The following is a 24,814-nucleotide window of genomic DNA, read 5'->3' on the forward strand; positions in this document are numbered from 1 at the left end:
CACTTTACTGCAAACCTAGCAGAGAAGGCTGGAGGGCTCTGGCTGCCGGAGCTAATTGGTTTTGACAGGTGTGATGGCTGCAGAGCAGCAGGCTTGTGTAGTGTCCAGCCAGAGGCCAAGTCTCTCACACACACAGCATGCCCCCCAAGCCCGCACCAAACATTAGGTTGCCATGGCATTGGCATGGAAGAGCTCCACTCCTGTCTTACTACATTTCATCTTTTTTGCTTCAAGTAACCCTACTACCAAGAGCCAAACTAACAGACCACTCGTTGATATCAGTGACGTCACAGCAGCACAAGTGACATCTGAAATGAGATTTTTGAGAACTAGCTATGACGTGGTAAAGCGACAAATCCAAACGACTGGCTCAAACGATTCCCCAGACTAATCCTCTAATAAATTACTTTATTTTTCAGAATGTTAATAACCACTCTAATCTTACACTGGGCCTTCAAATTTGGCATCGAGTTGGCATCAGATGCCCTTCTTGACGCAACTCTGCCCAATCTATCCGGGCATGGGACCGGCACTAAGTATGCACTGGCTTGTACAAACCCAGTGGCTGGGTATTTGACCTAATCTGCATGTCTTTGAACATGCCTTTATAGTGTGTGTGGTCCGCTGTTTTCTCAGTTCCCCATTCACAGCTTTAGTTCCTACCTGGAATTACCAATTAGCTGCAATTACTGTTTGATGAGCAAAAATGGAAGAAACAAACAAACAAACAAACAAACAAACATATTACCATGGTTTCATTTTATCCTCGTATGATTGCAAAAACAAAGCAAAACAAAAATGCTGGGAAATTTAACTCAGAATTACACCATTTAAAAAACAAACAAACAAAAATCTCTCCATGCATTCAAGCTACAAAGTGGGAAAGAACATGAACATCTTGGTGTTTGTCTTTTGTGAGCAACAATCTATCCAGATAACGTTAATGATATTAGTGATGTACGAGTTTCCTCCTCAAAATACCTAACTGTATAGTCGATGTTACAGATTTAACAAGCTAATATGTTAATTGATCGAAAGCAAATACTGATATATTAAGTATAACTCCTTTATCAGTACTCTGCTTTGGTTAAACAACAATGCTGGTACAACCTTCCTGGGTTTCCGAGTAGAGGATTGCGAGTTCCAAGTTGGAATTTGGGAGTTATGAGTTACACGTTTTAGTTTTAGCATGTAGCAAAATCCAAGCGACATGCGTAATTTGTTAGTGCACAATGTTGAAGTGTTTCATCAGACGGCATTAGCAGGGTAAAGATGAAGCTAGAGGTGAAAGGATATTGGATATAGATTTACAGAAAGGACATACTTTCCATTGGAGCCCCACGGTGAAGGTGCTTGAGAACTTTTTGCCGAATTCTGTAGAAAAAACAAACAAACCCAACAATATTTAAGTGAACTGATGGAAAATGTTCAAGCACTCAATCATGATTAATTATAACAGGCTTTCTGGCACTATAAGCAGATAATTAACAATTATTCCACGAAATCGAGTCATACGTACATAAGCTGATAGCTGACGAGGTGCGTAGTGCTGAGTTGGCTATAAGCCATGTACGATGAGATTGAGTGGAATAACTATTTTATTCTATCCACATTCACTGGATTTTGAGAAACACAGCATTTTTATTTAAATTTTTTGCAAATTCGATAAAATGACAAAATCATTTCCGCTCAGACGAACTTCTTAAAATCCTATCGATGGCTGCACGAATTGACTTTAGTGCTGTTTTTTTGTACAAAATGCCATCTTACTGTCGTGCCGAGGTACAGACTTTAGGCTTTAGACATTTATTTAATTCTTCCTTGGACATTTCAGTGATGTAATTTTCAAACTTCTTTGAGCTTTTGAACCAGTCTAAAAAAATTCAACAAATTTTAATGCTTAAAGATGAATAATGTAAACAAACTGGTGAAATGACAGGAGCAATTTGTGAAAAAAATAGCAATAATAATAATAATTCTTGAAAAATAATTTTTAAAAAAGATATGTTCTTCCATCAAATACTTTCATTCCATATTTTGTTGCTTTTTTAAAATTATTTTTTGGGATTTTGTTTTCGAGTAGTTTTTATTTCGTCTTCGGTTGGTTCAGCAAAACCCTCTGCCATTTTGTTTTTCTCTACTCACGGTATATGAGCTGATAGCCTTGTAGTAGAGTAGCCAATCAATCGGAGCATGCGATTGCTTATATCCAGTTAATGTGGATAGCATAATGAATGATATTCATTTGGATACTAAATAAAACAAATGACACCTTTTAATTATGGCATGCAAAGCGAATCAGAACATGCTACTTCTAAAATATAAACTGCTTTGAATATAAATCAATCAATCAATAAAACAGAATGCAGATCATGTGTAAGGATTTCACCTTGAAGTACTCCATTAAGGAGCGTGAATACTTCATCGCGTGATCCTTTTTCAGTTTGAACATCCGCAAGTACAGCAGGGATAAACACCGATTGCTGTCGAGAAGGAAACACATGCAACGGTTACACAAAACAATGGAACAAACACGAGTAAACACTGGCAGGTTTCTTGAGAATGTTCTTGATAGGAGGTGACTTCGGAACACGTAAACAAACCTCATCCTGGTGTGCATGGATGGTGTGTTGGCTAGGACACAGCCAGTAGCATGGAGTGACTGACCTTTCAGTCCAATGCTTGTGAGACACCAGATGCTCGGGACATATGCACCGCCCCATGAAACTGAACTAGCCCTCTGTCAATTCTAATAAGAGTGGACTCCTCATGTTGGAGCTATAACACTGTGTACTCATAGGCACTCAAATCTAGGTCAGGTTTCATAACAGGCTGCCACACTTCTTTTCACCAGACATGACAAATCAAGGCACCATTACAGGAAAACTCCACTCTGACACACATTGAATATGTTTATAGAGAAATATTTGTGATGGGTTTTGCAATTTTGGTGCTAATTTTTGGTTGAATAAGGGCTTGTTTGCTCGCTCACCTTTTTTTATCTACAACCCTGATTCCCAAAAAGTTGGGAGAAAGTACAAATTGTAAATAAAAATGGAATGGAATAATTTACAAATCTCAAAAACTGATATTGTATTCATAATAGGACATAGACAACATATCAAATGTCGAAAGTGAGATATTTTGAAATTTCATGCCAAATATTGGCTCATTTGAAATTTCATGACAGCAACACATCTCAAAAAAGTTGGGACAGGGGCAATAAGAGGCTGGAAAAGTTAAAGGTACAAAAAAGGAACAGCTGGAGGACCAAATTGCAACTCATTAGGTCAATTGGCAATAGGTCATTAACATGACTGGGTATAAAAAGAGCATCTTGGAGTGGCAGCGGCTCTCAGAAGTAAAGATGGGAAGAGGATCACCAATCCCCCTAATTCTGCGCCGACAAATAGTGGAGCAATATCAGAAAGGAGTTCGACAGTGTAAAATTGCAAAGAGTTTGAACATATCATCATCTACAGTGCATAATATCATCAAAAGATTCAGAGAATCTGGAAGAATCTCTGTGCGTAAGGGTCAAGGCCGGAAAACCATACTGGGTGCCCGTGATCTTCGGGCCCTTAGACGGCACTGCGTCACATACAGGCATGCTTCTGTATTGGAAATCACAAAATGGGCTCAGGAATATTTCCAGAGAACATTATCTGTGAACACAATTCACCGTGCCATCCGCCGTTGCCAGCTAAAACTCTGTAGTTCAAAGAAGAAGCCGTATCTAAACATGATCCAGAAGCGCAGACGTCTTCTCTGGGCCAAGGCTCATTTAAAATGGACTGTGGCAAAGTGGAAAACTGTTCTGTGGTCAGACGAATCAAAATGTGAAGTTCTTTATGGAAATCAGGGACGCCGTGTCATTCGGACTAAAGAGGAGAAGGACGACCCGAGTTGTTATCAGTGCTCAGTTCAGAAGCCTGCATCTCTGATGGTATGTGGTTGCATTAGTGCGTGTGGCATGGGCAGCTTACACATCTGGAAAGACACCATCAATGCTGAAAGGTACATCCAGGTTCTAGAGCAACATATGCTCCCATCCAGACGACGTCTCTTTCATGGAAGACCTTGCATTTTCCAACATGACAATGTCAAACCACATACTGCATCAATTACAGCATCATGGCTGCGTAGAAGAAGGGTCCGGGTACTGAACTGGCCAGCCTGCAGTCCAGATCTTTCACCCATAGAAAACATTTGGCACATCATAAAACGGAAGATATGACAAAAAAGACCTAAGACAGTTGAGCAACTAGAATCCTGCATTAGACAAGAATGGGTTAACATTCCTATCCCTAAACTTGAGCAACTTGTCTCCTCAGTCCCCAGACGTTTACAGACTGTTGTAAAGAGAAAAGGGGATGTCTCACAGTGGTAAACATGGCCTTGTCCCAACTTTTTTGAGATGTGTTGTTGTCATGAATTTAAAATCACCTAATTTTTCTCTTTAAATGATAGTTTCTCAGTTTAAACATTTGATATGTCATCTATGTTCTATTCTGAATAAAATATGGAATATTGAAACTTCCACATCATTGCATTCCGTTTTTATTTACAATTTGTACTTTGTCCCAACTTTTTTGGAATCGGGGTTGTATATTTAAGATCATACTCAAGAGAAATCCAATGGACAAGTGGTGAAAACACTGGTGCAAAAGTAGCTGGAAGTAGCTGTATCACAAAAACTTGGCTCACCTAGTCAACGATCTAACATGATGGTGTTGATGATGGTATCAAGATGAAAGTTGAATCTATTTCTTCTGAGTGTACAGTTGAGATAACTGGAGAGACTAAAGCACTAAAGCTCCGCCGCATCGTTCTCTTTAGATGGAGACGAAGCAAGGGCTAATATCCTGTGACACCAGGTACTCAAAGAGCATTGTGGGTAATGATCTCCGAGGAAGTTGTTATCCAAACTGACCAAGAAATTTTTCAACAAAAGCATCAGCTCGGAATCTCGTTCCACAACCAATCCATGTGAAGAAAGAAGAAGAAACCTTTATTTGTCACACGCGCACTGAAGCAAAGTGAAATTTAACCTCTGGATTTAACCCATCTGAAGCATGCACACACACAAGTGAGCAATGAGCAGCTATGCTACAGCACCCAGGGAGCAGTTGGGGGTTAGATGCCTTCATCAAGGGCAATTCAGCCCAAGGCTGCCCCATGTTAACCTAATCACGTCTTTGGACTGTGGGGGAAACCCACACAGACACAGGAAGAGCATGCAAACTCCACACAGAAAGTCCGTTGGCCACTGGGTTCGAACCTAGAACCTTCTTGCTGTGAGGCAACAGTGCTAACCACTACACCACCGTGCCGCCGCCGTCACCCATTTGCCCCATCTTCAAATGCCATTGAAGATCACGTTAATTCTTCTTCTTTTAGTTGTTCCTGTTAGGGGTCACCACAGTGGATAATGTCCCTCCATCTCTTCCTGTCCTCCATATCTTTTTCCGTCAGACCAACCGTCCTCATGTCCTCCTTCACCACATCCATAAATCTCATCTTTGCTCTTCCTCTTTACCTCCTACCTGCCAACTCTGTCTCTAGCATTCTTTTCCCAATATACGCTGGATCTCTCCTCTGTACGTGTCCAAACCATCTCAATCCTGCTTCTCTCACTTTGTCTCCAAGCCGTCCTACATGTCCTGTCCCTCTAATATTCTCATTTCTAATCCTGTCCAATTTTGTCACTCCCAATGAGAAGCTCAGTATCTTCAACTCCTCTACCTCCAGTTCACCCTCTTGTCTTTTTGTCAGTGCCACTGTCTTTAAACCAAACACCATCGCTGGTCTTCCTACTGTCTTGTACACTTTCCCTTTCACTCTTGCTGGCAACCTTCTGTCACAAATCACTCCTGACATCCTCTTCTCCTCCATTCATTCCAACCTGCTTGCAATCTCTTCTTCACTTCTCCTCCGCACTCTCCATTACTTTGTACAGTTTCTCATCTCATCTCATTATCTCTAGCCGCTTTATCCTGTTCTACAGGGTCGCAGGCAAGCTGGAGCCTATCCCAGCTGACTACGGGCGAAAGGCGGGGTACACCCTGGACAAGTCGCCAGGTCATCACAGGGCTGACACATAGACACAGACAACCATTCACACTCACGGTCAATTTAGAGCCACCAATTAGCCTAACCTGCATGTTTTTGGACTGTAGGGGAAACCGGAGCACCCGGAGGAAACCCACGCAGACACGGGGAGAACATGCAAACTCCGCACAGAAAGGCCCTCGCCGGCCACGGGGCTCGAACCCGGACCTTCTTGCTGTGAGGCGACAGCGCTAACCACTACACCACCATGCCGCCCCACTTTGTACAGTTGACCCCAGATATTTGAACTCATCCGCTTTGACCACCTCTATTCCTTGTAGCGGTACCATTCCACTGTCCTCACTCTCATTCACGCACACTTACTCACTCTGTCTTTCTCCTACTGACTTTCATTCCCCTTCTCTCTAGTGTCTCGAAGTTTTCTTCCAATTGCTCCATGTTCTCACTACAGATCACAATATCATCTGCAGACATCATTGTCCATGGGGCCTCTTGCCTGATGTCGTCTGTCAACCTGCCCATTATCATTGCAAATAAGAAAGGGCTTAGAGCCGAGCCCTGGTGCAATCCAACATCCACTTTAAATACCTCTGTCATTCCCACTGCACAGTTATAAAGATTAATATGGAAGTTGCTCAGGGTGGATTTTTCCTCCAGTGTGAAGCTGTGAAAATGTCTGAATGAAATTGAACCATGAACATTTCTTATAAATACTAAATGATTTTGATTAACAAAAGCACAAAACCTGGAAGTGACATATCAATCCGTCCTTTTGACTGTCATCCTGCCGTGAGCACAAATCTAACCTTGACATTCAACATAAACAAGTGTTGGTGATGTGATGGGAAGATTGGCACGTGGATGTCTTTTATCTGGCTCCGAGTACACATCCCTACTGCAGCAGCATGGAAATCTTTCATTATCCGCTAACGGCTTAATGAAATACAAGAATAACGATCCGGTTTAAGCTGATTAAGTGCTTTAGTGGTGTTTTAAAGCTCTCAGATTGGACCGATTGTAGACGGGTGATGGCTGAGGGGAGATTTAGACAAAGTGGAGCAGTGGCAAAGTGGCACATCAGGCTGCTGATGGCTGGAAACTTGTGTGGAAGCTCAGGGCTTTTACACTGCCAGACAATAGGCTTTCAAGCACACTGTGGCGTTTAGTGGATGCTCAAGATGACTGTATGAAAAGCTAAAGCAGAAAAGTGTGTCTTTGCTTTATAGTGAGTGCGTAGAACAAGTAAGGAATAAAACACAAAGGATAAAGGATAAGGTGGTCTGATGTGAAACTGAGTGATTCGGAAGTTGATTAGTTCCCAATAACGTTGTGTTCCAAAGTGGTTTATTCCTCTTACACCACAGCAATTTGCCAATGATGAACAAACTCATTAAAAATGACACTTTGTATTTATTTATAATCACAGTACCAGTCAAAAGTTTGTACACACCTAATAAAAAATTCAAAAATTTTTAAAAAATATTTTATTAACAATGACTGATGTCGTTTCTCTTTACTTAGGCCCTGTCCACACGGCAACGGATTCAGGTGAATCCGATACAATTGTTTATCGTTTCGGCCTGGCGTCCACACGGCACCGGCGTTTTGGGTGCCCCAAAATGCCATCTTTTGAGAACGGGTTCCAGAGTGGAAAGATCTGGCAACGTTGCCGTTGCGAAGTCGCCTGGATGAGTAGAACGGATTTGTTTACGATGACGTCACAACCACATGACTGTGAGTGCTTCACGCCGGGTAGAAGTGTAACGAACTTGATGCGAGTTGTCAACAAATCCTATAACTTGGTTCATGAAACACGCTTACAAAATATTTTCACTGTGAATATTTATTGTGTCATGGTGCAAAGTGAGAGAGAGAGAGAGTGAGTCAATCCCGCCAGCAAAAATAGGGAAAAAAAGGACTGATCTCACCACTTCAGATGTTGGTTTAAGTCCTACAATACATTCCTCAAAAAGGGCGTAGAAGAACAAATTAATCCATCAACGTGTAGCATTCAATTTATTCCGGACCATTAAAGACGCCGCCTTCCGCGTAGAATCATACGTCATCCTCGCCGCCATATTGGATAGGTCAAAGCGGAGAATAAAGATTCATGTGCTGCGTTTAACTGTACCAACAGGTTTACCGTCCAAACGAGATCACATGGGATTACCTTTCACAGGTGAGACTGGAAAAATACTTTTCATTGTATTTGGTCATTATAATGTAATTTTACGAACAGATTTTTCTGACTTTGTGGCTAATATGAAGTCTCGCGCATAATAGTTTATGTGCATGCGTCCTTACTTCTTCTATTGTCCTGGTGTCTCCAAAGGGACCGTCTTACAGCGCCCCTAGAGGTGTGGCATGTGTATTGCATCATTTTCAGCAAGTGTTGCGTTGCCATATGGACCTGATATTTTACTGATCGTTGCCCATTTGGACGCGATATTTTTTAAATAACATCTCGTTGCCGTTGTCGTGTGGATGTAGCCTTATTTGAGCAGTTCTTGACATAATACTGTATGGATTACTACAGTTGTGGTGTTGAATAGGGCTATTTACTGCATTTTTATTATTTACTATTTACTGTTTGATCTCAAACACATTAAGAAGGCAAGAAACTCGTCCACTAATTAACTTTTGATGAGGCACACTTGTTAATTGAAAAGCATTCCAGGTAACTACCTCATGAAGCTGGGTAAGATAACGGCAATAGGGTACAAAGCGTCATCAAGGTAAACGCTGGATACGCTGAAGAATCTAAAATATAAACCTTTTTTTTTTTTACTTTTAACACTTTTCTTGTTTACCACATAATTCCATTTATCATATGACCCGTGCACACACTCTTAATAAAACCATTGGGAAAATCACGTGACTGGGCAGATATGGATTTTTGACTTCGGTCCGGAAAAAGCCGTTTACGGACCTGGACTCATTTCCCTCGCTCCTACCATTATCGAGCCATCATCAGATGAAGAAAATTGAACTGACTCGAGTGCCGACTCGACTCTAATTTGTTTTCAAATCAAAGTTATTTTGTGTAGGCTTGTTTTAATGTTGTCTCAATGAGCTGATCCGAGTTTGAACTGACTTTTACGAATGATGTTATCTTAAAACCGTTTCATTTCGAGAGACCAGGAAAGTCAGTTGTATTTTATAGAATTCAAACTGTTATTTCAAACTTGTGTAAAGGCGATTCAGGATATAAATAGTTTGCTGTTAATCAAATAAAAATTGATTGGTTCGTTTCTCGTACACTGTTGTTGATTGTTTTCCACTGTGTATGTTAGTTCAAAAAGGTCGTGATAAAATGCTTATGGACTGAGTTAGGTCAGGCCGGATGGGAAAATATATGGTTCTTGGTCATTTGTATGACCTCAAGCCAAATATTTTCCTGTCTGGCCCTCCCACTCAGTCAATAAGTATATATAATATGTTCAATATGTTATTTCATAGTTCTGATATCTTCAGTATTGGTCTACAATGTAGAAAATACAAAATACCCCCAAATCTATGAATGAGTAGGCATGTACAAACTTTTCACTGTTACTGTACATTTAATGCCATGGAACATACCATGTTCCCACATACTAGCAGAAATAAACAGTCACTCCCTCACCAACCTCTATTCTGTCACCTTCATCACGAGGACTTTCATGTGGTGGAAAACCTAAAGTTACAGCTTTTTACAGCTCTGACTGTTATAAAGTACGTACACACATTGACAAACTTTTGAAAGCTCTGTAAATTGTTATTGCAGGAATGATTCTACACTGCATTAATATTCTGTATACCTTGCAGCTGGATGATAGAAAATTAAATAAACACCTTAAGACCAATGAGAATCGAGAATTCAACAGCACTGTGATATTTAACAGTTATTCCATGAAATCGAGTCATACATGACTCGACGAGGCGCGTAGCACCGAGTTGGTTATAAGACATGTACGACGAGATTGAGTCGAACAACTGTTTTATTCTATCCACATTCACTGGATTTTGAGCAACAGAGCATTTTTATTTGTATTTTTTTGCAAATCCGATAAAATAAAACTTTATACAAAACGTCTGACAAAATCATTTCCGCTGAGAATGTAAACAAACTGGTGAAATGACAGCAGCAATTTATAATAATAATTCTTGAAAAATAATTTTTAAAAAAGATACGTTATTACCATCAAATACTTTTATTCCACATTTTTTTTTGTGTGGTTTTGTTTTCAATTAGAGTTTTTATTTCATCCTCAGTTGGTTCAGCAACACACTCCGCCATTTTGTTTTTCTCTACTCACGGTATATGAGCTCATATCCTAGGAGTAGATTAGCCAATCAGAATGCACGATTGCTCATATCCAGTGAATGTGGATAGAATAATAATTGTTTTTCCCTGAATCTTCCTGGCATCTGTAATCCTGTGCAGTATAAAGTATATGAAATGGATATGCACAGAATATGGTTGGACTTTACAAGGAAAACACATAAAAACTCACCACAGCACCGCTAATTTCTTCTCCGCCAGTGTGGCTGAGTGACTGGTGAAGTTCTTTAATCTCATTGCATACCTTAAATGAGACAAAACAAAGCAGCTATAGTTTATTTCTTTCTATGGAGCGTTGCTTAAATGACCCTGCTGCATGCAATACAACTGTTAATGATTACAGAGTGGAGAAATATCATTTCCCTTTCAGCATAAATGAAATGCTTTAATGATCTAATGCAAGCCCATTTTATGGGTGCTTCTACTCGTAGCATACAACAGTGTGTGTGTGTGTGTGTGTGTGTGTGTGGTGCACGACCACACACGGTTTCCTCTGAGCTCGGATTTCAATCACCGCCAGCTGATTTGCCGGGTGCGCTGATGAGCTTCGAGGTCCATCTATTTTCATTCTCTGTGACATTAATAAAACAAGGGCTGCTAATTGCACGGCTTGTAACGTGGAGTGGCCTTGCGGTGGCCCTAATGGCAATCATCGCTTTTATTTTAATCACGGCAGGTAGGGGTGGTCATGCTGGAGGGTGGGAGAAAAGAGAGAGAGAGAGAGAAAGATGAGAAGCTGGCTTTTGGCAGCACTGACCTAATGAGCTCCACAGTTTCCGAGTACATGGTGTACGGCGACTTGGCCTCTAATGGGTCTCGTTCCATGGCATTGCCGCACTCGATGAAGGAAAGCGCACCGTCTGCATAATTGACGGCTTTGCCAAACTTCTCCATCTGCACAGGAGGAAAAAGAGACAGCATATCAAGTGTGAGAGGATGAGAAAAGAAGGCTGATGATACGAACAGACAGCAGTTCAATTTCAAAGCTTCGGCGCGCTGCGTAAAAATCATCTGAAGATGTGTCAAAACCGGTTCAAACATTGGGCCTCATTGTGTGTTTATTTATTTACAAAAGAAATGTGCTTTTCATGAAAGTCTTTTAAGTTCAGAAAAAAAATACTGTATCTATTACCAGTATGTATGAAAAGACTAATTTCGTCCTCGACTGATCGGCTTCAAATTCTAGAATTGGCTTTGATTACTGCAATTTTATATCTGGATTATGCCATCATTAACTCGCTTATTTATTTCAATTACAAATACAGTGGTGCTTGAAAGTTTGTGTACCCTTTAGAATTTTCTATACAGTATTTCTGCATAAATATGACCTAAAACATCATCAGATTTTCACACAAGTCCTAAAAGTAGATAAAAAAGAACCCAGTTAAACAAATGAGACAAAAATATTGTCCTTGGTCATTTATTTATTGAGGAAAATGATCCAATATTACATATCTGTGAGTGGCAAAAGTATGTGAACCTCTAGGATTAGCAGTTAATTTGAAGGTGAAATTAGAGTCAGGTGTTTTCAATCAATGGGATGACAATCAGGTGTGAGTGGGCGCCCTGTTTTATTTAAAGAATGGGGATCTATCAAAGTCTGATCTTCACAATATGTGTTTGTGGAAGTGTATCATGGCACGAACAAAGGAGATTTCTGAGGACCTCAGAAAAAGCGTTGTTGATGCTCATCAGGCTGGAAAAGGTTACAAAACCATCTCTAAAGAGTTTGGAATCCACCAATCCACAGTCAGACAGATTGTGTACAAATGGAGGAAATTTAAGACCATTGTTACCCTCTCCAGGAGTGGTTGACCAACAAAGATCACTCCAAGAGCAAGGCGTGTAATAGTTGGTGAGGTCACAAAGGACCCCAGGGTAACTTCTAAGCAACTGAAGGCCTCTCTCACATTGGCTAATGTTAATGTTCATGAGTCCACCATCAGGAGAACACTGAACATGGTGTGCATGGCAGGGTTGCAAGGAGAAAGCCACTGCTCTCCAAAAAGAACATTGCTGCTCATCTGCAGTTTGCTAAAGATCACGTAGACAAGCCAGAAGGCTATTGGAAAAATGTTCTGTGGACAGATGAGACTAAAATAGAACTTTTTTTGGTAGAACACAAGTTGTTCTACCAAAGAATGGTTAAAGAAGAATAAGTTAATGTTTTGGAATGGCCAAGTCAAAGTCCTGACCTTAATCCAATCGAAATGTTGTGGAAGGACCTGAAGCGAGCAGTTCATGTGAGGAAACCCACCAACATCCCAGAGTTGAAGCTGTTCTGTACGGAGGAACGGGTTACCGTAAACGTTTAGTTTCAGTTATTGCTGCACAGGGGGGTCACACCAGATACTGAAAGCAAAGGTTCATATACTTTTGCCACTCACAGATATGTAATATTGGATCATTTTCCTCAATAAATAAATGACCCAGTATAATATTTTTGTCTCATTTGTTTAACTGGGTTCTCTTTATCTATTTTTAGGACTTGTGTGAAAATCTGATGATGTTTTACGTAGGTCATATTTATGCAGAAATATAGAAAATTCTAAAGGGTTCACAAACTTTCAAGCACCACTGTATGAGCTGTAATGCTGAAGAATGTGTCGTTGTGAGGGATGTCTGGCAAACGGTCACTGAGACACTTAAAACAATTTAACATAGCAGTCTCTCTCAGTCTGATGTATATAGTTTACATCACCTGGGTCCACCTTCACTTTAATCTGTTTCCAGATTTAAAACAAGACAAGATGCCTTTATTTATCACACATACACTCAAGCACAGACTTAAGACTAGTGAAATTCCTCCTATGCAGTGAACACACACATGTGAGCAATGAGCACACACACATACCCAGAGCAGTGGGCAACCATGCTACAGCGCCCGGGGAGCAGTTGGGGATTAGATGCTTTGCTCAAGGGCACTTCAGCCATGATACAGAGGGGAGGGAAGGGAAAGTGCTGTTCATTCACTCAACACCCCTCACATTTTCTCCTGCTGGTCCTAGGAATCAAACCGGCAACCCTTTGGGCCCAAGGTAGCCCATGCCAACCTCAACACATGTCTTTGGACTGTCGGGGAAACCGGAGCACCCGGAGGAAACCCACGCAGACACAGGGAGAACATGCAAACTCCACACAGAAAGGCCTCCATCAGCCACTGGGCTTGAACCCTGAACCTTCTTGCTGTAATGGTGCTAACCACTAGCCTTTTCAGGTGCTCTAATGCTGCTAAATAATCATTTTTATGGTGCAGACATGACCCAAAATAACGTTCTGTTCTGCCTCCGAGACATTCCTGGTCTTTTGCCATTTTGTGCTCACTTCACTGGGAGCTTTACCTTTTATGGAGTTTTGTGGGTGTCGATAAATGCAAATGAGCTATTGCATGGACACTTTTGCCATTTACAGGTGACTGACATTCTTCAATTCATATGAGTACTAAAAATGATAAAGCTTAAAAAAAAAAACCTCATGTACAACTTAAAAAAAAAAAAAGATAAGGCCCACTGTATAACTTTATAGATGACAAGTGATGAATGGATATTTTTTGTTTTTATAACCTGTCCATATATGCTGTGCATTTTGGCACTATGTTATATCACTGATTTGTTGCCATGGATACTTCCACGGACGTTTCCATTAATCAAATAGTCGTCAATAGTGTTAACCATTGCAGCCCGAGGAAACCCAATTCCTAATCCGTACTTCATGCATGAGAGGACATAAAACAGATTTACTGACCACTTGTTTTAGTAGGCACCCCTTGAACAGGTTCCATCCATTTCCAAATAAACCCTTTAATATGAGCCAGACCGCAGCCCAAGATTCATTACATTCTGGCAATTACACTGCGGCAACATGGGCAATCAATTCGCTTTACTGTGTATTCATGACCAGGTTTTTACATCACCCTGATGATTTATGACGGACTGGATGTAACTTTCTATAAAGGACAACACTTGGCGATATAATTGCTGGAAGTGGATTATTAGGGCTGCAACAGGCAGTTTCATAAATCATGATCCATTTCTTTGAAGTCCTTTAAGAAAGCTCTTTCCGAGCTTCTTCAGCAAAGGTCTTAGATCTGGAATGTTCTTTTCACTGTCAGCGGTTCTTTGCTTGCAATTAAAAGTAGCAATTAAAGTTGACAAAGACGTCTAGGTCTGTCCTCCTGCTCTCAGACCACTCCTAACAGGCTATCTGGAATTATTAATTCTGAGTTTGACAGATATTTTGTAGACATGTGGACAGAGGTTCAAACAGGGAATTTATTGTGAAGAGCAGAAGAAAGGCTGAGCTTACCAGAGCATCAGCTTTGTGCTTTAGTTTCTTGGCTTCCTGCATGTAGTAGTCCGCATTGTGAACACTGTGGAAGAGGAAATATATAGAAGATATTACACAGGTGTGTGACGATCTGAAGTTTATGTTCGAGTGGTAAATGGATATGTCATGAGTGAGTGATATATTTTTCACCATGAGAAGATAAACTTCATATCTTCACGCAACCGTGTAATGTTCTTTATATCATATGGAAACGTACAAAAAAACCTAATGAAAAGAATTTTAATTTTGAATCAGTTCGCAATTTTGACAGCACACATCTAGTCAAAGGGAGTGACGTCATCGGAGTGAAATATCAGGAATTATTACAAATACAGGACACTTTTCCGACGGAATAAAAACGTGTTCTATTCCCTTCTAGAGGGTTTCATTCATTTGGTCTGATAGCATGCAATATTGTTAGCATATCGCTTATCCTACATGTATTACGTCACTTTACCCAATGGAGAATGAGCGTTGAATATGGTTTACGGCATTGCATGGTTGTCAAGACAACATGTTGGAGCTGATGTGAATATCCAATATGAGAGTTTTCTCCTGAGAATGCGCAGAAGCATTTCTTTGTTCGCCGGGAAAGAGAAAGACACGCTGAACACCTGAAAGGCTACCAAAACTTCATTAGATATTCTTCATGCACATTTACAAGAGAAAAACATACCAACGGACATTGAAAAACTGGAAAAGAGACACGTCACAGATGTAAAACGTCCGTGCTGGTGAGCGACTGTGACAATCTGTGAACAAACATGGCTGCCAGGTTTGCTTCGTTAAATATGGACGATTTTGAGAGAATTTTGAAAGAGAAAGATGCGTTGAACACCCAAAAGGAATGTGTATGTACAACAACAATAATAATAATAATAATAATAATAATAATAATAATAATATTAGCTGGCTTTTTTCATGGTATATCAGATATATTCTATTCAGCTACTCGTCTTCGATTCGCTCAATACCATGCTAGCTGAATGGAATATATCTGATATACCACTCAATGCCAGCCAATATTATTGAAATATGTCACTCAGATACGCGATCTACTTCATATGAAAAATCGAGTTTTTCAATACGTGAAGATAAACTTCATATCTTCAAGCCAACGTGTGATTTCCTTTTTATTATATAGACACATTCACAAACGAAAAGTCCCCAAATTTATCAAAACAATTCATTGATTTCCTCACAAGTGACATATAGAGATTTATGTCACGGTTTTGGGTCTCCATGTCCTGGGTATAAAGTCCTTTCCCAAGTCATGTGGCACATAGGACGGTGCCGATCTCTGTTTCCGTAGCCCTCGGCCTCTCGCCTATTACATAGCTAGGGTTACATTGGGGGGCTAGTCCTCTGGTAACCGCGAGAGTTTGACTCCCCACTCACATCTGTATCGCAGCGTGCCTTGCCAGACGGCAGTAGGTACCGTTTTTATGATGGTCTTTGGTATGACCCGACCATGAGTAGAACTCACAATCTCCCGATATATCCCGGATGTAGCTCGTATGAAAATATACAGTGGTGTATTTCTCAGTAAAACACTCATGTCCATATAATATAAAGTGTTACCTGGTATCAGGAAAGGCATGTGCACATAGGACAAGGAAGACAGGCAAGATACAAGAATGACATGCATCTCTATACTGGAAACAAGGTGGTGGAGTGATCTTTTCCTGGATGTCCAAGTAGAAGAAATGAAGACTGAACTCAAACTTCACGAAGCATTAAATCACCTTTCATTACTGCCCTAACTTGTTTTAGCTTTGTAGTATTCTTAGACCCTGACCCAGAGGTGGACAAATCATATTAGCTAGTCCATCAGGAAAATAAAAGCTCCAGTGCTGCCTTCCCTCATAGTTTGGTTGCCTGGAAACCTAATTAACTACCTGAAAAATTGGTATCTAATAACTTATGGCAAGCTAGTTACATTACATTACATTACAGGCATGTAGCAGATGCTCTTATCCAGAGTGACGTACAATGTACCCAGAGCAACATACTGGGGAGCAGTTGGGGGTTAGGTTCCTTGCTCAAGGGCACTTCAGCCATTCCTGCTGGTCCAGAGATTTGACCCCATGACCTTTAGGTCCCAAAGCAGCTTCTCTAACCAATAGGTCATGATGAATAAATACAGACTAGGGAAGTAATGCAATGCTACTGTCTCTATAAACAAAATCCGCCAGTTGTGATGTAGCTCCAGACCCAGTTTTGGGCGTCGGTTCCCTCCAGGCCTTGGTTCGCTGTGGGTGATACCTGTCCTCCCAGCTATGGACTGCAGTGAGCTTGTTGCTCATTTTAACATCGTGGTTGTCCAGCGCTCTGTGCTTTAATGCTTGGCGTGATGTTCCGAGCGATGTTGCTCGATGGTGTCGCGGCAGCTGTGCAGGCGGTTTGGGACATACCAGCGCTCTGCATGGTGGTGCTTCTGTGCTTGCTTTGTGGATCCATGGCGTGGTGTTCGAGCGATGTTGCTGGTGGCGTCACAGCGGCTGTGCTGGAGATGTGGGACTTGTTTTCGTGCGCCTTTTGGTGGGACTGTGGCCGCTACACCACTGGAATAATATCCTGACCTCTATTTGGTGGACTTTTTTTTTTCTTCTGCCTATTATTGTAAAGCGACCTTGGATTTTGAGAAAGGCGCTATATAAATTGAACATGGTATTATATTAAAATAATAAACAGTGCACCTCCTATTCATATATGCATTTTTATTCTATCCACATTCACTGGATATGAGCAATCGCACGCTCTGATTGGCTACTCTACAACTAGGCTATCAGCTCATATACCATGAGTAGAGAAAAACAAGATGGCAGAGCGTTTTGCTGAACCAACCGAGGATGAAATAATAACTCTACTCGAAAACAAAACCCCAAAAATTGTTATCAAGTATTTAAAAGAAACAGAAATAGCTTAAAGAATATAGTTTTTTCCCCCCCAATATCTCCTGTTCCAAACTCCAGCCCAGTCGGTGGAGGTAATGCACCTTTAAGTTGGTTTGCCAACCGCCAAAAGAAAAAAAAAACCTAAAGAAGAAGACAAAGAAAACTACAAAAAATACAAAAAAAGTGCAAAATATGGAATTAAAGTACAACCCCGATTCCAAAAAAGTTGGGACAAAGTACAAATTGTAAATAAAAACGGAATGCAATAATTTATAAATCTCAAAAACTGATATTGTATTCACAATAGAACATAGACAACATATCAAATGTCGAAAGTGAGACATTTTGGAATTTCATGCCAAATATTGGCTCATTTGAAATTTCATGACAGCAGCACATCTCAAAAAAGTTGGGACAGGGGCAATAAGAGGCTGGAAAAGTTAAAGGTACAAAAAAGGAACAGCTGGAAGACCAAATTGCAACTCATTAGGTCAATTGGCAATAGGTCATTAACATGACTAGGTATAAAAAGAGCATCTTGGAGTGGCAGCAGCTCTCAGAAGTAAAGATGGGAAGAGGATCACCAATCCCCCTAATTCTGCACTGACAAATAGTGGCGCAATATCAGAAAGGAGTTCGACAGTGTAAAATTGCAAAGAGTTTGAACATATTATCATCTACAGTGCATAATATCATCAAAAGATTCAGAGAATCTGGAAGAATCTCTGTGCATAAGGGTCAAGGCCAGAAAACCATACTGGGTGCCCGTGATCTTCGGGCCCTTAGACGGCACTGCATCACATACAGGCATGCTTCTGTATTGGAAATCACAAAATGGGCTCAGGAATATTTCCAGAGAACATTATCTGTGAACACAATTCACCGTGCCATCCGCCGTTGCCAGCTAAAACTCTATAGTTCAAAGAAGAAGCCGTATCTAAACATGATCCAGAAGTGCAGACGTCTTCTCTGGGCCAAGGCTCATTTAAAATGGACTGTAGCAAAGTGGAAAACTGTTCTGTGGTCAGACGAATCAAAATTTGAAGTTCTTTATGGAAATCAGGGACGCCGTGTCATTCGGACTAAAGAGGAGAAGGACGACCCAAGTTGTTATCAGCGCTCAGTTCAGAAGCCTGCATCTCTGATGGTATGGGGTTGCATTAGTGCGTGTGGCATGGGCAGCTTACACATCTGGAAAGACACCATCAATGCTGAAAGGTACATCCAGGTTCTAGAGCAACATATGCTCCCATCCAGACGACGTCTCTTTCAGGGAAGACCTTGCATTTTCCAACATGACAATGCCAAACCACATACTGCATCAATTACAGCATCATGGCTGCGTAGAAGAAGGGTCCGGGTACTGAACTGGCCAGCCTGCAGTCCAGATCTTTCACCCATAGAAAACATTTGGCGCATCATAAAATGGAAGATACGACAAAAAAGACCTAAGACAGTTGAGCAACTAGAATCCTACATTAGACAAGAATGGGTTAACATTCCTATCCCTAAACTTGAGCAACTCGTCCCCAGACGTTTACAGACTGTTGTAAAGAGAAAAGGGGATGTCTCACAGTGGTAAACATGGCTTTGTTCCAACTTTTTTGAGATGTGTTGTTGCCATGAAATTTAAAATCACCTAATTTTTCTCTTTAAATGATACATTTTCTCAGTTTAAACATTTGATATGTCATCTATGTTCTATTCTGAATAAAATATGGAATTTTGAAACTTCCACATCATTGCATTCCGTTTTTATTTACAATTTGTACTTTGTCCCAACTTTTTTGGAATTGGGGTTGTATTTGATGGTAAGAACAAATCTTTTTAAAAATTATTTTTCAAGAATTATTATTATAGCATTTTTCACAAATTGCTACTGTCACTTTTGCCAGTTTGTTTACATTCTAAGCGGAAATGATTTTGTATAAAGTTTTTATTTATCGAATTTGCAAAAAATAAAAATAAAAATGCTCTGTTGCTCAAAATCCAGTGAATGTGGATAGAATAAAAGACTTATTCCACTCAATCTCATCATACATGGCTGATAGCCAACTCAGCGCTATGGGCCTCGTCGGCTATCAGCTCATGTACGATTCGATTTCATAGAATAACTCTTAAGTATCCCTTTAGAATACTCATTCTATTCAATACGCATTTTCTTTCTCAGTTGAAAAACAGTACATACGTGTTGTTGAATGTGAGTTTAGGTCTCCTGTGCTCCATATTCTCCATGGACAGAGATGAAGGGTTTGGCCATACGTTCGATTCGGATTGACCATTGGTATGGAAACCCCCGGAGGTCTTTGCATGGCTGTCTTCTTCCTGCTATATGAAGAGTCCATTAAAATTTGCATTTGGCAAATCAAACGCTATGACGGCTATCTGGCTTTGTTTCAGGGTTGGCGCTGAGAGTTCGAGAGTTTGGATGACTCGGCACATGGCATCTATTTGCTTGTCTTCAAGGCTGCTTTGAAATCCTTTCCAAAAGGCTAATTTGTTTGGCAAAACACGAGAAATGTGTTTGAAGCCTCGAGCAAAGACGAAATCATCTACGAGTTTCAAATTCTGCTGTGCAGTTGTTTACTTGTACTCGACCCTGTATTTATTATAGTCGCTTGTATTTTTAATGCAATTTAAGAGAAATCATCACGTCAAATGACACTCAAATATACAGTGCCTTGCAAAAGTATTCATCCCCGTTGGTGTTTGTCCTGTTTTGTTGCATTACAAGATGGAATTAAAATTGATTTTTGGAGGGTTAGCACTATTTGATTTACACAACATGCCTACCACTTTAAAGGTGCAAATTGTTTTTTTTTTTATTGTGACACAAACAATAATTAAGATGAATAAATAGAAATCTGGAGTGTGCATAAGTATTCACCCCCTCTCGTATGAAACCCCTAAATAAGAGCTGGTCCAACCAATTCACTTCATAAGTCACATAATTAGTTGATTAAGATCCACCCGTGTGCAACCAAAGTGTCACATGATCTGTCACATGATGTCTGTGTAAGTCAACCTGTTCTGGAAGGACCCTGACTCTGCAACACTACTAAGCAAGCAACACGAAAACCAAGGAGCCTCCAAACAGGTCAGAGACAAAGATGTGGAGAAGTATAGATCAGGGTTGGGTTATATAAAAAAAAAAAAATATCCCAAACTTTGCATATCCCACAGAGCACCATTAAATCCATTATAGCAAAATGGAAAGAATATGGCACCACTACAAACCTGACAAGAGAAGGCCACTCACCAAAACTCACAGACCGGGCAAGGAGGGCATTAATCAGAGATGCAATAAAGACACCAAAGATAACACTGAAGGAGCTGCAAAGATCCACAGCGGAGATGGGAGTATCTGTCCATAGGACCACTTTAAGCCATACACTCCACAGAGTGGGGCTTTATGGAAGAGTGGCCAGAAAAAAAGTCATTGCTTAAAAAATAATGTTTGGAGTTTGCCCAACAGCATGTGGCAGACTCCCCAAACACATGGAAGAAGATTATCTGGTCAAATGAGACAAAAATTGAACATGTTGGCCATCATGGGAAATGCCATGTGTGGCGCAAACCCAACACCCTGAGAACACCATTCCTACAGTGAAGCATGGTGGTGGCAGCATCATGTTGTGGGGATGTTTTTCATCTGCAGGGACAGGAAAGCTGGTCAGGACTGAAGGAAAGATGGACGGCACTAAATACAGGGCAATTCTGGAGGAAAACCTGTTTGAGTCGGCCAGAGGTTTGAGACTGGGATGAAGGTTCATGGTCTAGCAGGACAATGACCCTAAACATACTGCTAAAGCTACACTGGAGTGTAGTTAGTTTTTTTTTTTTCTTTTTTATCAGACATCTAGTTTTTGGGTTTGTTTACCTGACATGTTTCGACGTACGACTGTCGTCTTCCTCAGAGTGTCACCGGATGTTAATTGGTGACGCATCTTTTATCAGCTGATGTTTCTGAAGGCGTGGCCTTCCTGTCTGGATTGACAGGTCGGTCACGCCTTCTACTGTCTGTTTGTCCCCTGCAAGATGGCACTCCAGGTGTGGGAGAGTATGTATGCTCCCTCATCCCGGTTGATGGTCCTCGGGCTTCGCTTACGGATCTCCATGGCCTCCCTGATCCAGCGCTGATGTTTGTTATCTTCTGTGCGGATGACTCTGGCATTCCCCCAGTCCATAATATGATTTTCCCTTTTACAATGATCTGTTATGGCTGACTTATAATTTTCCTGTTGTGCCTTTTCTTTTATTGTTCGGGTTTGTCTTGTAGCTGTCTCCTTTTCGCACTCTTTCTTATGTTCATTTTTTCTTGTGTTGAAACTCCTTCCTGTCTCCCCAATGTAAGTTTTATTGCATAATTGACATGGAATCTCATATATGGTGTTGCATCTGTTGTCCGGATGTATTCTGTCTTTGGGATGAACCAGGATCTGACGGAGTGTTGTGTATGGTTTGACAGGTGTGTTAATGTTGTGTTTCCTCATTGCTCTTTGAATGCGTTCAGTTATTCCCCTAATGTATGGTAATGTCACTACTCCCCTGTGTTCTTGTTTGTTGGTTTGTTTTTTCTCTTTCTTCTGTGTTTTGTTGTTCTTAACCTGTTCCGCCCCTTTTGATATTGCCCATTGTGGATATTGACATGCCTTCAGTGCGTGTTGTATATGTTGTTGCTCCTGTTCTTTGTCCTGTGGATCTGTAATTATTGCTGTGCGTTCATGTAATGTTCTGACTACTGATATTTTGTGCATTATGGGGTGTTCGGAAGTCCAGTTTAAATATTGGTCGGTGTGTGTGGGTTTTCTGTGTACTTTTATTTTGATGTCCCCATCTTCTGTGTGATGAGAACATCAGCTGATAAAAGATGCGTCACCAATTAACATCCGGTGACACTCTGAGGAAGACGATAGTCGTACGTCGAAACATGTCAGGTAAACAAACCCAAAAACTAGATGTCTGATAAAAAAAAAAACTAACTATATTTAATATAAGACATAATGAACGTAATCGAAATACTACACTGGAGTGGTTTAAATGGAAACATTTAAATGTCTTGGAATGGCCTCGTCAAAGCCCAGACCTCAATCCAATTGAGAATCTGTGGCATAACTTGAAGATTGCTGTACACCAACGCAACCCATCTAACTTGAAGGAGTTGGAGCAGTTTTGCCTTGAGGAATGGACAAAAATCCCAGTGGCTAGATGTGCTAAGCTAATAGAGACATACCCCAAGAGACTTGCAGCTGTAATTGTAGCAAAAGGTGGCTCTATAAAGAATACTTACCGGTATGCACAATCCAGATTTCTGTTTTTTTTCATCTTAATTATTGTTTGTGTCACAATAAAAAACAAGAAAAACAATTTGCACCTTTAAAGTGGTAGGCATGTTGTGTAAATCAAATGGTGCTCACCCCCAAATGTCCAATTTAATTCCAGCTGGACAAACACCAAAGGGGATGAATACGTTTGCAAGGCACTGTATTTCAGTCCATATCTGCTATGTTTTATTCTATAAATATACTAAATAATATTTACTGAATGATTAAAAGTAATTCTTTCAAATCACAGCCAGTTCATTTCTGACACACAGTTAAATTAACACCTCCGGTGCTGAGTGATGAAGAGGAGAACACAAATGATTTCTGTAAGCATGTGCTTTGAAAATAATACAAGAATGCAGGTATATTAATATCGCACTTCGTTACTAATAAGACAAATATTTAACAACAATCGTTAATAGTTGCTAATGTGTTCATACAAAATGTACTGATCATACTTACACTGCTGGTCTTGGAGTGAGACTTGCTCTCTCCTTTGCGGTGCTTGTGACACGACGACGATGAGGATGACGAAGAGGAAGAAGGTGGAAGGGAGTGTGTGGGGGGTAAGGTTGTAGAAACAGCTGTGCTTCCTTCCATACTGAGCGAACTGCTTTCGCTGCTTCTTCGCTGGCGACCTGCGGGCTCATCCGACAGCGGGGAGAGCAAAGGAGGAAGGAGCTTCCTCGGCTGCTTCTTCGAAGAGCTTGTCAGAAACAACACAGATGTTAATGTGCCAGCGGTTCCTGGCTGCAAAATGTTTGATAACCCTTGTCCATTTTTAATGCTTGGTTCTCCAGGGCGTGGCTGAGGATCAATAACGCTATTGAAACACTAAATAGCGAGCGGTCAAGCCCGTGAATGTGGGTTTAGAGGGAAAGATAAACCCAATCGCAGGTTCATGACTCTGCCTGAGGTTGTGTACTGAAGTGAAGAATGGAAAGGTTAATTGACTAACCTGGCTCTGTGATTTGTGAAAACACTCTTGCTGAGGTACGCCACTCATTGAGCAAGTGAAAAGATGTGTTTGGGGTATAAACACTCATTACAATTCTCAACAGGAGCAGGCTGGCCTAACATCATGGCGGTTCTGCTGCTAAAATAGCTGTTAGGCCATGATGCAAACATATTTTAAAATGAAGAGAGCTGTACAGTGGCAGCTTCAGTGGCATTATGCCTGAGGGTCTAGGCTGTGTTTTAGCATTTAACTAAGCCCTAATTAGAGAGAGAAAAGCCTCTCCAAGGTTTAAGTAAACAAGTTCTGAAATGTGATGTCAATTTCTACACAGCCTTGGGCCATAATTTGGCTAAAAATAGATAAAACATCGAGTACTTTTCTCATTTCTTCCAGTCCCCTGGTTAGTAAACGTTTTGTTTATGGGCTTCAGAAATACTAAATTATTGTTCACAGTAGTTTTGCTAAAATACCAGGCCAAATATCAAGCGACAGAAAATACAGTAAATGCTTCAAGTGTCTCATCTCATCTCATTATCTGTAGCCGCTTTATCCTGTTCTACAGGGTCGCAGGCAAGCTGGAGCCTATCCCAGCTGACTACGGGTGAAAGGCAGGGTGCACCCTGGAGAAGTCGCCAGGTCATCACAGGGCTAACACATAGACACAGACAACCATTCACACCTACGGTCAATTTAGAGTCACCAGTTAACCTAACCTGCATGTCTTTGGACTGTGGGGGAAACCGGAGCACCCGGAGGAAACCCACGCGGACAACATGCAAACTCGACACAGAAAGGCCCTCGCCGGCCACGGGGCTCGAACCCGGACCTTCTTGCTGTGAGGCAACAGCGCTAACCACTACACCACCGTGTTGCCTGCTTCAAGTGTAATTTATGTAATTTAGTATGAACTACTTAT

At 40.9% G+C, this 24,814-nt stretch overlaps 1 protein-coding gene across 3 annotated transcripts in view; it reads right to left on the reverse strand.

Moving 5' to 3' along the window:
* aff2 (AF4/FMR2 family, member 2) overlaps positions 1-24,814 on the reverse strand; it is a 601,714-nt gene that overhangs the window by 12,889 nt on the left and 564,011 nt on the right. For 2 of the 3 annotated variants that reach the window (XM_060927383.1, XM_060927380.1), the window contains 7 exons: positions 23,403-23,646; positions 19,805-19,944; positions 14,699-14,762; positions 11,151-11,287; positions 10,566-10,637; positions 2,390-2,483; positions 1,325-1,374 (listed from right to left, as the gene is read on the reverse strand). In XM_060927383.1, the coding sequence (XP_060783366.1) occupies positions 1,325-1,374; positions 2,390-2,483; positions 10,566-10,637; positions 11,151-11,287; positions 14,699-14,762; positions 19,805-19,944; positions 23,403-23,646 (801 nt within the window). The remainder of the gene's footprint in view (positions 1-1,324; positions 1,375-2,389; positions 2,484-10,565; positions 10,638-11,150; positions 11,288-14,698; positions 14,763-19,804; positions 19,945-23,402; positions 23,647-24,814) is intronic. The other variant, XM_060927382.1, reaches the window with a different exon arrangement.

Source organism: Neoarius graeffei, chromosome 8 (assembly GCF_027579695.1).
Source record: "Neoarius graeffei isolate fNeoGra1 chromosome 8, fNeoGra1.pri, whole genome shotgun sequence".
NCBI classification, from domain to species: Eukaryota; Metazoa; Chordata; class Actinopteri; order Siluriformes; family Ariidae; genus Neoarius; species Neoarius graeffei.